Raw genomic sequence first — 14,222 nt, 5'->3', positions numbered from 1 at the left:
TGGTATAGCGCATTACGGGGAAGAAGAAACGGCCGAGCAGACCGACACAAGAGGACAGAGCGCTCTGTCCTCTTGGGTCGGTCTGCTCGGCCGTTTCTTCTTCCCCGTAATGCGCTATACCAGTTCAAGTACGACGAACCAACTCACCCAATCTTCAACACTCGTAATAAAGGCTGCCTTGGGGAAATTTTCAATACACGAAAAGATACTTTGTGGTCTCCGGTTGGTGAAAGCTTCGAAGCAGAGGGGCACAGTGGGAGCTCGCTGACTTTGATCAATCGACAATCCGGAACCGTATAATGAAACGCTATATTCAATTTGATACATCATCTTTACCACCCGATGTGTATGCCTGAAAATTTTTCACACGTACAGGTGCCCACAAATTACTGCGCGATTCCGGACCAATTGCCACTCGTCGACGGAGCGCGCCGGTGAAAAAGTAAAGTGCCAAGGTCAGCGCATGCGCGGTATACTTTGAAAGGGCCCCAGGACGTCAAATTAGTCGTTGCCTTGATCCAAAAAAAAAAAACAATGGAGTTCCGTGCCTCTTGGTAAAGTGGTTTTCGGGTGGGGCCTGTGAAACGCTCTGTGCGCGCAGTGAAATAAAAATGACAGTGGCTTAGCTCAGCTATGCCAGGATATACGTAGCGTTAGCAAAGATTCAGCTGATTATTCTTAGCCATCCAGATATCATGCTTACAGTTGTTCCAATGACACACATATGGTATACGTATTATGTGGCACATGTATATTTATTTTGCCGGGCAACTACTTCGGGATGCGATGAGTTAAGCTTCTCCGCTTTACTGCACCGTTGAGCAGCATTTGAACTCTCCTTCTCCATGGCTATACCACAGTGGCAAACGCCAGTCAGAGGCGCTATCAAGCGGCTCCAGTGCAGTGTCAGATGGCGGCTGCACAGGGAAGGCGCGCGCGTCGGCGTCCATATGTCTACCGAGGGTATGACAGCACTCCTCTGGAAAGCGCACACCGGCGCCGGCGAGTCGCGCGCGGCCGAGTGCGAGGGAGGTGCCGGCTCCGGTGCGTGACAACACTGATCGTCTGCGCAGCGCATCGAATTGCGCGCACACCAGCGGCAAGCCGCGCGCGGCGGCGGCGGAGTATCATTGCGCATGCGCAGACCAGTGCCACGCGAAGTTGGCTCAGCGAGGCCAGTGTAGCTAACGCTACAGTATGAACACGTGCATACGAGTTAATGGGCATCGGCGCCTTTGCAAGAGAAAGGCTCACTGGCTCATTAGTAGTGGAATGTGACCACTCGGTCACCCATCCTGGATAGCACTTGAGCAGTAGATAAGATCAAAAACTGCATACTGCATCTCTACAGGTCAGCAAAGCATGTTAAAGGACGCAATTCAAATCATCAAACAACTAATGAATATCTGGGGTTTAACGTCCCAAAACCACCATATGATTATGAGAGATGCCGTAGTGGAGGGCTCCGGAAATTTCGACCGCTTGGGGTTCTTTAACGTGCACCCAAATCTGAGCACACGGGCCTACAACATTTCCGCCTCCATCGGAAATGCAGCCGCCACAGCCGGGATTAGATCCCGTGACCTGCGGGTCAGCAGCCGAGTATTTTAGCCACAAACCACCACGGCGGGGCAAGCGTCAAATAACTAAGAGTAATTCAAGAGTCACAGGAATATCTAAAGAATTTGGGATAATTATTACTACCGAGACGCGAAAATCGCCTGACAATTTCATTAAGGCGTGCTAAAGGAGATTAATAGCTAAAAAATTGGGGGAACCTTAAGCTTCTTGAACGCGTTAGCGATACAATGTCCCTGGTATACGTACTTAGGGCATACTTTTTGTTGTATGTTCTTACTCTAGAAGTTTAAATTGTGGATTACTACAATGCAGTCGATAAATCCAAAAGTAGCTTGTGTCAGTGGCGCTTTCGCGCTGACTGCACTTTGCGTTATTGGGTAGCATGCTTTAAACTACGAGCTATTATGCGCGTGAAATGATTTTGAACTTGCTATGTACCCACCACGTGGTCTTTAAGGAACACGCATGGTATAACGCATGTGCCTTTCGTATTAGGTGGCCGGCTTTAAACCACAAAGTCGTTTTGGTAATCACATGTTCCGACGACCAATCGCTCGTACCGTGCAACGTTCCCGATATAACACTTGTTGTATTGCGAAGCCTGTGTACAGGACGCGCGTGTTTGAGAAGCATATTTTTTAGGGGCGAAGCTCCTTAAAGCGTGGGTCTGTACATCCTCCAATGTTGTCGTGCCACAGGGGATGCGACATGGCGATACTCGGAGTGTTCACTAGATGGATGCATGGACGCACGCATGGGCGGAGGGATAGACAGTCTAGCATACGGACGGATGGACGGATGCGCGGAACGGGTATTTGCCACAGGGGACGCGAGATGGCGGTACTTGGAGTGTTCACAAGATGGACGCACGGACGTACGGACAAACAGACTAGAAGACGGACGGACATATGGACGGACGCACGGGCATACGGACGGATGGACAGACTCACGAATGGATGCAAAGACAGACGGACGGACGCATGGATGGGTGCACGGATGGTCGCACAGACAGACGGAAGCAATAACGAAAGGACGGACTGACGGACGCTTCGCCACACTTCTCATCATTCACTCCGTGGATATTCTGTGATTTTTTTTCACTGCATTTTCAACCACAAGAAACTATTTTCACTGTATTTCCAAGCGGAAGTTGCTTGTCATCCAAACCGCCGAGGTTCGATCATCACTCGGACCTGAAGACTTTTATCTTTTTATTTTGTTTTCGTATTTCTTCATTATCGGTCATGGACAAGATGATGATTTTTGCTGACAAACAACGACGCCCACGGCCACACCGACGCCATAATTTCTGAAACACGAGCTTTTTAACGCTGTTTCGTTGAACATGAGAGACAGCGCTTGGCAGTTGCACGTGCAACCACGGCTCATAATCCCGACTGCCTTGCTCATCTATTCAGAAAAAAAAAAATGGTTTTCACCGTCAGATCATAGGTGAATGCGCAACTTCAATCTTCGAGTTTCAAACTTCAATTTTTCGATGTCCCGAAGCTTCATTCAATTTGGAAATATATTTTCTGGAGGATTCCGACCAGCAAGGTGCTTCGATATAATACTGAATTTTTCTAGCTTTTTCCTATGGTTCCTAGCGTTTTGAAAATAAATGTTGTGACATCGACCAAAGAGGCTCATACGAACGCTCTGACATGAAAACCCTGCACTCAATTTCAGCTCAAGGCTCAATGGAAGTTGAGACGGACTTCAAGACACTGTCTTTTGTCATTGCAATATTCACTCTGCTTCCGGCAGCCGAGCTGAGCGGATCGTAAGACCATGTTCATTGCGGCCAGTATAGGTCGCGGAAACAGGGGCACGGACGATAAAGAATATCAGCTTAATTCGCCTCCACTGCCAAAAGGAAAGCTTGTTAATAACACCGTGTTTTTACACGGGGATGTCAGAGCCAGGCCTCACAAAGCCGAAAATTTTCGGGACGCGTTGACGCCGACGGTCCTGCTGCTTGATGTAGTAAGCCTCGGCGCGTCTCAGAATTACCACTTGTGGGCGGAGACCTTCAACGACGCGGCACCTTCGAAACGCCTACTCACCATGAAGGAGCTCCAGGCGAAGGGGCGACGCTGCGTCATCGTCGACCCGCAGGACCAGCAGGTGGAGCTCAAGCTGCAATGGCTGCTGTGAGTGCAGAGGGTGTGCAGGCTTCACTGGCAGCATTTGGCAATATGGTGAAAGTCAGCCGTGACTGGGGGCACGTTCCGGGAAACGCAGAAAAGCGCTCGACCACCAGGACAGTCTTGCTATAATTGAGGAACGGCCTTAAGGTCGAAGACCTCCCACTCCAGATCTGCGTGAACGAGGAGCTGCCCTCGACGAGAACTACTGAAACGGCTCCCGGCCACGACACCATGCTTAACAAGAGCTGTGTCACGGCGGATGACAACCAGCCCGCTAATTGAGCGTGGTGAGCGGCGATCCTTTTGTTGTTCCGATAGCACGAGCGTGAGACCTGTGACCCAGCCGCCTTCTCACATCAAGAAAGGAACACGTTGGCGCCATAGGTAAAGTGCGGTGGCCATGCCTATGTCGAAAACGTCGAGCTGGGCGGGCTACTAGTTTTACTATATGTTCGTCATGTAGCAAAATGCTACCCCTGTAATTATTCTAAATAAACGTCAAGTTTTCTTCACTATCTTCAAGCTGCCTCGACAACATCTTTGCGAATCTCCTGTGCCAGAACGACCGGACACAACACTTTAACAACCTCTAGAACTGCTGATATAGAGTTGAATGCCATTTTGTAATCTGTCAAATTTAAGAATCTTTTTTTTTCTTTGGCAGTTTTATCAATCATTTGATTACTCGCATGACGATGACCTATGGTAAAACACCATGTATAATTCTGATCATCTTTCTGCATATCTCGTACATCATACTGAAAGGAGGTTGATAGGTCCGTATAGTGTGTGAATGAATGGTGCAATAGATTACGTCGTGCGTTTGGGAAGTTATCGGTAGAAAACGAAGGATGTGAGAAAGGTTGTTACGTCACTGGCATGACGATAAACGAGATGATCTTTAACGAAATATACTTTATAAGAAACCAACCAAAATCACAAATACAGCAATGGAACCACACAGGACAAGTGCTGGACTAACATTCATTGAAGAAAGCCCCCACACGCATGAACAATCAGCGCATGCGTAAATAGGCTATCTGAGCCGAGTAACGTTGCAAATTTAACATTACAACGCCAATAATTAAGCGTGTCAAGGTGCTGCAAATAGCGCACTTCCACAAAACGCCATAATATTAACGCCATGTGCACTCGTCGACTAAACACTGAGGGATCTACATGATCAATTTAAGCGAACAAAAGAAGCTTTATATTGTACACTAGAGAAGGAAGTGACAGGAGAAAATAAAACTATATGATGTTGCGCACGACGGACCGATCCCGCCGAAGCCACCACTGTTGCGAAAGACGGCGACGCCAACACGGTGCCGAAGGCGCCACTGCTTTCAACTCCGCCGGGAAGGTCACCAGCCGTTTGGTAGCGTATGTTTATCAGCTCGCGACTGCTTCTGCGCAGAGCTGATAAGACGAGCGGACGAGACGACGGTGAGTTAAACAAGGTTTATGTACAGCATATATACAGAGGCGTTACAATTTCGGCACTGGGGCCGCCAGGGACTCGAAGAGCCGAGCTCTCCTCTCTAACACATAGATCAGCCTTTCGCCTAAGACCGCTGACTCACACACATGTCGGCTCTCCGACATGGGGGTTCCTCTCTCGTAGGACCGCCGATCGCGACGCGCCGCAGGGCTTCTTTTATTTACACCGGGTCCAACCAAAATGTCCAATCAGAAGCGCCGCTGGTCGTCAGGGCAGATTCCGCCAATGGGGGTCGCCGCGCCATGCGTCAGACCACCAGACACGCGGACGCCGGCTCGCTGTCACGCGCGCAGCTGACTCACTGCACGTGGGCCAGAGGGCGCCGCGCGTGTTCACGCCGTCGAGGTGATCGCGCCAGGCCGACTGCGGGCTGGCCTTGACCCAGATTGCTTTTTTCAGAGGCACGGTCGTTTGACGAGGACTCGCTGGCATAACAGCACCCCCGCCGCCAGACAATGCACCGGAAAGACGAGCTGCTTCCACGGGGCTCGGATGTCAGGTGCGCTCGTTCGCCAGGTCCCTCCAGGTTCGCCTCCAGGGCCATGGGGAGAATACAGCTCCAGACTGTTCCGGGAACACATCCCATCTTTGACGACGGATCCCAGCTCCACTGGCTTGTCGCCACAACTTGTCGACCAGCTTCACTCGTCTCTTCTGACCATCTTCGGTTTCAGCACTTGTCGATGGTTCTGCAACTTGCCAAGAACGGTTCGACAACAGACAACACACGACACAAGCAAGTGCCCTCGGTCACCCAACAGAACACCAGACAAAGTATAGTACAACATATACCTATCTACGTGTCTATCGGAATTTTGTTCCCTCTACATCAAGAGGCACATGTGGGACACAAGACTCTTAGAATGACAACTCAATTTTTTTTCCCACGTACAACAACGTAACGAATTAGAACACCACAAAGTTAGCCCCTTGAGATCACTCTGAACGAGAGCGCTCAGCCCAGGTCGTGATGAGGTAAAAATTTTGCCCCGAATAGCCAGCCAGAAACCGAAAGGTTGAGAAGTTACTAGCTGGAACGCACTGCTCAATGCACCTGCATTAGCGTTTACCTTTCCTTTATATATATATATTTTTTTATAGCGAACGTCAAAGTTGCGCTGTGGAGCAACATGCTCCACTTCAGTAACCGGCCACTTTTAGGCGACGATACCTATGCGGCACCAAGAGCGGCTCACACTTTCGACGTTGCACAGGGGAACAACGATACGGCTTGCTACTGATTGACTCCTCACCGCTTAGCTCGATATCGTGTTCGATCACCGTCATGTCTCCGGGACGGTCCGACAACACATACCCAAACTCGGAAACAATCTTTCTCAGGTCCTCTTTCTCAGGTCCTCCGTCACTTAAGGTAGGCTCTAGGTTCAGCTGTTCCCAGATTACTTTCGATCTCCTTTCGATTACCTCACTAGAACTAAAAATTTCTGCTTCCTCTTCCTCTGAAGCACTTAAGAGTAAATTTACGACTGCTTTCAAGTTGTAAATTTTGTCCGGCCGCCTTCCTAATTTCACTTCATAATTTATATCGCAAGGCTTCGATAATACTTTGGCGGGCCCTTCCCAATCAACATCAAGCTTGTTCCTTTTGGACGACTGCAGCAGCATTACCTGATTATCAACTTCAAAAGCACGCTTCTTCACCGATTCCTCGTAGTGCTCCTTCGACAGCACTTTTGCCGCGTTTTTCTGGCTTTCCACTCGCGCTTCAACTTGGCTTTCCACTAGCGCTTCAATCGAGAAATCCTCACGCTGCTCTCGAATGAGCGTCTCTCGATCAACTCTCGGCAGCTCGCTCCAACTTTCCGCTACAGGCGAGAGCGTTGCAACCCTCTCGCTCTGACTCAATGGCGCCATGTCGTCTCCCCTTTCTCCGGAAACCGCGCAGCTAGGTTCGGCGACGGGCCGCTCGCGTGACTGCTCACATGACTCATGCGGAAACTTTCCTTTCTGGGGTTCCGTCGACCCGCCTGCTCACATGACTCATGCGGAAACTTTCCTTTCTGGGGTTCCGTCGACCCGCCTGCTCACATGACTCATGCGGAAACTTTCCTTTCTGGGGTTCCGTCGACCCGCCGACAAGGTCACTTGAGAGTTCACCGCATGGAACCAGGTCAAGCTTCCGCGAAAGCTTTCGCGCTTGCGATCGCGTGAGAGCCATGCACGCTAAGTTGGGGAAGAACGATTTGCCCTGCTCTTTGAGAAGCTGCTCCGAGTTGTTGGAGAAAAGATAAGGAAAACGATCATTTAGCGCGGCAGACACAGCTGCTTCGGTGCGAAGCTTACCGAACGGGCCTTCAATGACAACCGTGGCGATTGGTAAGCGAACACTCTGCACCTCGGCGACTTGCCTAATCCACGCGCATTCTCCTGTGAAGTCATCCGGAGACACCAATGAAGGATGGACAACGTCCATGGTTGCCGCTGAGTCTCTAAGTGCTCGGCACGTTTTCTCATTGACCCTAATTTCTTGGAGATACGGCTCCAACAACCGAATGTTTTTTTCTGATTCTCGGATCGTTGCGAAGGCAAACTTTTCCTGACAGTTTCTAGCGATGTGCCCTTCCTTTTTACAGTTGTAGCAGATTAGCGGCTTCCGTTTGTTTTCCGATTCTGTTTGCCCTTCCCCTACACTGTCCTTCGTAAGACACGGGTCCTTTTTGAAATTACGGTGCGGAACGGATTTCCGTTGATCAGGTTTCCTTGAAAAGCCCTCTTTTCTCTCATCTTTTTCAACGCGCACTGCCCTGCTGTGCAACTTTCGGCGAGTATAATACTTCTCAGCTAACTCTGCTGCCTTGTTTAGCTGTACTTCACTAAGTCTGTCCTGCAGCCAAAGTCTGACATTATCCTCGATGCAGCGGTAGAATTGCTCCAATGCAACACATTCCACCACTTTATCGCGATCATCATAAACACCTTCGCCCTTGAGCCATTCAATTAAATCGGCTTTAAGACGAAACGCGAAGTCAACGTGTGACTCATTCCCCTTTTCAGCATACCGGAACCTTTGCCTGAAAGCCTCAGGTGACAACTTATAACGTCTCAAGAGCACTTCCTTAACCTCGTCATAGCTCTCAAACACTTCCCTAGACAAGCAAGTTATCGCGTCGGACACTTCGCCGGAAAGAAGAGCTAACAGGTTCTGCGCCCAAAGAGACCGCTCCAAAGCGTTTCGCTCACAGACGTGTTCAAACTTGACGAGATACTTCGCTATGTCCTCGCCTACTACGAACGGTGGCAGTTGGTCCCGAATTCTAAAACCGCTGACCTGAGAAGCTACGCTAGGCGCCTGCGAACACTGTAGGATTGCCAATTCTAGTCGTTTCAACTCGAGACGCTCCTGTCTCTCGGCCTCCTCGCGACGTTCGCGCCTTTCAGCTTCTTCACGTTCGCGAGCTTCGCGCCTTTCAGCTTCTTCGCGAGCTTCGCGCCTTTCAGCTTCTTCACGAGCTTCTCGCCTTTCAGCCTCCTCACGTTCGCGAGCTTCTACTTCTCGCCTTTCAGCCTCCTCACGGCGTGCTTTAATATCCACCCAGGCCTCATCGACTTCCTCAGCCGACACTCCCTCATCCTTCATGATCTCAAGGATCGCTTGCTTTCGTTTCGCACGGCCCAAAGTAATGCCGAGTTCCTCACAAATTTCGATGAGTTCCTTCACTTTAAGGTTCTCCATCGTTCACGCTAGCCTCTTGCTGTTTGCCCCTGTTAAAAATCTACTTGCCGTACCCACTATAAGCCTACTAGCAAGACGCGCAAGCAATTTTTCACACTCCCGTGTTTACCCCCTCCGCATTAACTTTGGTTTCAAAGCGCTTCGACTTGGCTTGAAACGATCAAAGCTCACTTCAATGCTTCACACAGCCCTTCTCTAAACTACTACAACCTGAGCTAGAGTAGTCTGGTGAACTGAGGGGAAAACATCAGGCACTCACCGCATCGATGTCGCTGACGCCGGCCGATCCCACAGCTGCCAACCACTGTTGCGCACGACGGACCGATCCCGCCGAAGCCACCACTGTTGCGAAAGACGGCGACGCCAACACGGTGCCGAAGGCGCCACTGCTTTCAACTCCGCCGGGAAGGTCACCAGCCGTTTGGTAGCGTATGTTTATCAGCTCGCGACTGCTTCTGCGCAGAGCTGATAAGACGAGCGGACGAGACGACGGTGAGTTAAACAAGGTTTATGTACAGCATATATACAGAGGCGTTACAATTTCGGCACTGGGGCCGCCAGGGACTCGAAGAGCCGAGCTCTCCTCTCTAACACATAGATCAGCCTTTCGCCTAAGACCGCTGACTCACACACATGTCGGCTCTCCGACATGGGGGTTCCTCTCTCGTAGGACCGCCGATCGCGACGCGCCGCAGGGCTTCTTTTATTTACACCGGGTCCAACCGAAATGTCCAATCAGAAGCGCCGCTGGTCGTCAGGGCAGATTCCGCCAATGGGGGTCGCCGCGCCATGCGTCAGACCACCAGACACGCGGACGCCGGCTCGCTGTCACGCGCGCAGCTGACTCACTGCACGTGGGCCAGAGGGCGCCGCGCGTGTTCACGCCGTCGAGGTGATCGCGCCAGGCCGACTGCGGGCTGGCCTTGACCCAGATTGCCTTTTTCAGAGGCACGGTCGTTTGACGAGGACTCGCTGGCATAACAATGACCAACACTATACGCCAAGCATCACGCAACATGCACGAGAGTCAGACCGCCATTAATATGCGCAGAGTTCGCGGCTACGCTAACTCAGTGTCCAGTGCGTACAGTTCTCGGTTCGTAAGAAGAAACCGCTGTCTCACAGTTTGGGTCGCCGTCGTCCCGACATGATGCGATCGTCGACGTGCGATCACATATGTCACTTCGCCTTTTTTATTATTTCGAAAAGCTTCGCAACTTTCATGTTTACTCTTATTTCTCAATTCCTTTTTTATGATGCCCTGATGCGAAATCAGTGGTGCAGCTACAGCCTTGCAGCGCAGACGTATGTTATAGTTTCGAAATTTCCTTTTATGCGGCCATGTCTACAAATGTAAGGGGCCGATCAGCTTTAATGAAAGCTAGGCGGCTTGAACACCCCATTCTATTCCCTACAGGTATACAGGTAGAAACTCACCTCTGCTCAGCAAAGGCTCCACGTTCCTGATTTCAAATCAATAAGTGTCATTGGCAAAGGAATAAAAAATAAGCTTGAGCGTAATGTATTTAAAACCTTCAATATAAAACGAAGCATGGCAAAGCGTCATGCGTATGTCATCCATCAGTTTTCTTTACAGATAATGAGTTCGCGTTGCCACATTGTGACTTCACGGTGGCGTCGATATTTTAGTGTTTCATGAAAATGCGCTGTCTGTAACATCTTAACACCTGTGCACCGCCGTGGTGGTCTAGTGGCTAAGGTACTCGGCTGCTGACCCGCAGGTCGCGGGATCGAATCCCGGCTGCGGCGGCTGCATTTCCGATGGAGGCGGAAATGCTGTAGGCCCGTGTGCTTAGATTTGGGCACACGTTAAAGAACCCCAGGTGGTCAAAATTTCCGGAGCCCTCCACTACGGCGTCTCTCGTAATAATATGGTGATTTTGGGACGTTAAACCCCACAAATCAATCAATCATCAACATCTTAACACCTGTGCATTGTTAGGTGTGCAACTAGGTTATTACTCGGATAGACCCCTTATGCACATGTTGCTGGGTTTCGTGTGAATTGGCTTTCCGCAATAAACATTGTGTTTGAAGTCCTGCGCCTTTACTGTGTGGTTGTTCTCCTGCCTTCGCGTCTTTCGTTGGCTTACTCTTCCGAATGTTATGAAGCAACTCGCACATCAAGCTGCGTTATAGTGATGTCCTGTTTCAAACACCGTTGTGACAAATCAGCATCAAGGTCTGGAACTAAGTCGGAGATAGAGAACGGGCGAAGTAAGGCGCAAATTACTCGGTTTGGTTGTCTGGCGAGTGCATGACAAAGCTTAGGAAACGCAAAACATCAAACTTCCACACTTCAGTGTTTTCTCCGCATGCATTCATGTTCCGTGCAGTACTTCACACGAAGTTTATGGTGATCCTAATCTTGCCCAACTTTCGACCTTGCTGAACCTGCCAACTGAATCGTTTGTTTGATAGAACATATTTCATCTGTGCTGAAATTCCTTAACTGACTGTTTTCTAAATACGTATGCCGCAAACAGCTGCCTCTCGCTCATTTAGACTGCTGAGAAATATAAGCAATTGCTTCCATACGCATAGAAGCGCTTCTACATTAACTAGCACCGATCTTTCCCTTTGAACTGTAACTGTTCATTTACTCGCTTTCACAGTCGTGTTGATTGGTATTCCTATACCCACTTTCCACACCTTTTATTCGTACATATGTGAAAGGGTATCGTCAGCCAGAATATGTTGAAATATAGTCCCCGCCAAACACCACCGTTGGCTCTGTCACCACCCTAGCTGCTGTAATCGCTTAATTACAGTGAGCTTGAAAGTAGCTTAAAACTAGCGTTTATTTTGAGTCCAATGCCACCTTTCTACGTTACTACTGAACAAGTTTTTTTTTCTGATCCATTTATTTAACTGTAACCGGTAGGCGAATCTATTGCGATGCGTTTAATTGCTAGAAGGTAAAATTAAGATTGCACCGGCGATTTACCAGTGATAAACTGCCAAAGAAAGGCAGGTTTACTAAAAATAATTTCAGTCTACATAAACTGCGCGCCGAGAAAACACATCGGCGGCGGCGGCGGCCATAGAGTTAACTCTATTGCGGCGGCGCGCCGACGACTCGGCGCACAGCTCTACTACCTCTACAGTAGGCTCTACTACGTGGTGCATAAAGTTATGATCCCTAATCAAGGAGGAAGTCCGTATTCCTAATAGAGTTGATTAACTCTATGCTTCCGTGGTTATAGATTTTCCGGTCCAGTATTTACACGCATAGGGTACAAGCGCTGCTGAAGGAGCCACGTATATTAGCTATTTGAAAGGAGCCCGCGTGGAAAATAGCGCCAGGTTCCCGTCTAAATATTATTGTATGAAGAGGGAGAGAGAGAGAGAGAGAGATTTGGTATGAAGAAAGGCAGGGAAGTTAACCAGAAAGAAAGTGTCTGGTTTGCTACCCTGCACTGGGGAAGGGGAAACGAGAGACAGAAAAGTAAGGAAAAGGGAGTGAGAGAAAAAGAGTGAAACGGAAGCGAAAGCACACAAACACGCTGAAACGTCACAAACGTTCGACGAGGCAGGTCAATCGTAGAAACTTCAGGAGGACCTTCGTCGCTTTTTGCTGTGAAGCTCGATCTTTCCGGTATTCCAAAATTAATTTTTCGGACAGCGGCTGGTCGTTGAGGCGTGCAAACACTGCTGACAGGGACTGTTTCTGACAGTTGTACTGAGAGCACTGACACAAAATGTGTTCGATGGTTTCGTCAGCGCCGCAATGATCACATACAGCACTGTCTGGCCATCCATCCTATAAGCGCCTCCTCTAAAATAGAGGAGGCGCTGATCCGATTATAGTGCATATTCTAGTACACTGTACTATGAGTCAGGGATGGACCCATGGAAAGCCAAAATATCATTTAGCCACTGTAGCCAAAACGAGCCAAGCCAATACAGACATTTTAAAATGGCGGCGACCATGCCATCGGCAGACCCGCAAGCCGAACAGATCAAGCAGTTCAAAGACTTTCTCGTCTCGTACAACAAGCTGTCGGAGCTGTGCTTCGCCGACTGCGTGCACGACTTCACGGTGAGGCACGTGAGGGATAAGGAGGAGAAGTGCGCCATGAACTGCATGGAGAAATACATGAAGATGAACCAGCGCATATCGCAGCGCTTCCAGGAGTTCCAAATCCAAACCAACGAAGCGGCGTTAGCGGCGCAAAAAGGGCTGCACTAGCCGTCGCTGCGACTCGGAGAGATGAATGCGACGAGAGAGCGGCATTCCTCACCTTGGGCCACGTCCACCTGCGTCGACCTGCGGACGTGCTGCTTTGCTACGTTACAAAACACGTGTGTGGGTGTGCTTCGTGACAAGGTGCGCATGGAACGTCTGACAAGTTTCCGTATTTCACGGTTCTCTGGCATCGCTTTTAATTTCAAAGCGTAGTTTACTCCATGTATTAGTTTGTAATAAACCGTTATGCACTGTTTGCGAAGACTTAGTCTTTTGTTGCCCGATGTTAACGAGTAGCTGGCGATTTAGCCCTTACCATCACGAATATTCGACAACCTCCTGCGTAACCTAAAACGTTTCACAAATGTACCCAATAGCGAAACTTGAAAAACTTCTCCAGACCACAGTTTGGTCATAGCTTAAGCACAACTGCGATATTTGTGTTTTGTTTCAGCTAGCTGTCTAGATTTGGTTAAAATATGCTCTTCAAATTTGGTTGATGCATTGCGAGTATAAGCACTGTCAAGAATTACTACGTTACTACAACACCCCTGCAACTGCAACCATAATAAATGATATAGTTGCTTATCGCTTACAATATGCCCTCACAATGAATTTACAGGTTTTAAAGCAATCTAAATGGTGTCACCAGTAATGCAATGCTTGGTCAACTCCACTGCCAACAGTCAAAGCAATTATAGCATGAAGTTATTTGAACCAAGAGAATATATCTTTGCCATGAACATTCTTTTTGAAAACGCCACTGATTTTTGGATACCTACATTCTGATCATTCATCCCGTACAGATGAGCCACAAGATGTCAGGGAGGTGGTGTGTACCATCCGAAGGAAGCGATCAGGGAGATTGGCTTATTGTGCTCTAAGTTCAAGACAGATTCCTTCTGGAGAAAAAACTCAGTATCCAACCTAGAAGGGGCAACCATGTTACTATGGGCCACCATTCATCCTCTACTAGATGAGATGCAGGATGTTAAGGTGGTGTACAGAGGCAAGAGGTGATTAAGTCCCGGACAAGTAGCCACAACAAGAATGAGACTGTGTCACAGAAGGGGTGGCCATTTGACC

At 49.2% G+C, this 14,222-nt stretch overlaps 1 protein-coding gene across 1 annotated transcript; it reads left to right on the top strand.

Annotated features, from left to right (window-relative positions):
- The first annotated feature begins 12,847 nt into the window (after positions 1-12,847).
- Positions 12,848-13,392, top strand: LOC119163843 (translocase of inner membrane 9). The gene has a single exon (XM_037415910.2). The coding sequence runs from the start codon at positions 12,867-12,869 to the stop codon at positions 13,137-13,139; it is 273 nt and encodes a 90-aa protein (XP_037271807.2). The 5' UTR covers positions 12,848-12,866; the 3' UTR covers positions 13,140-13,392.
- The last annotated feature ends 830 nt before the right edge of the window (positions 13,393-14,222 follow it).

This window comes from Rhipicephalus microplus, chromosome 9 (genome assembly GCF_043290135.1).
Source record: "Rhipicephalus microplus isolate Deutch F79 chromosome 9, USDA_Rmic, whole genome shotgun sequence".
In the NCBI taxonomy this organism is placed as follows: domain Eukaryota; kingdom Metazoa; phylum Arthropoda; class Arachnida; order Ixodida; family Ixodidae; genus Rhipicephalus; species Rhipicephalus microplus.
This window is presented reverse-complemented; position numbering and strand designations above follow the sequence as displayed.

Excerpts from the sequence above, each read along its gene's own strand:
- LOC119163843 (XM_037415910.2), top strand. The coding sequence starts at position 12,867 with ATGGCGGCGACCATGCCATCGGCAGACCCGCAAGCCGAACAGATCAAG.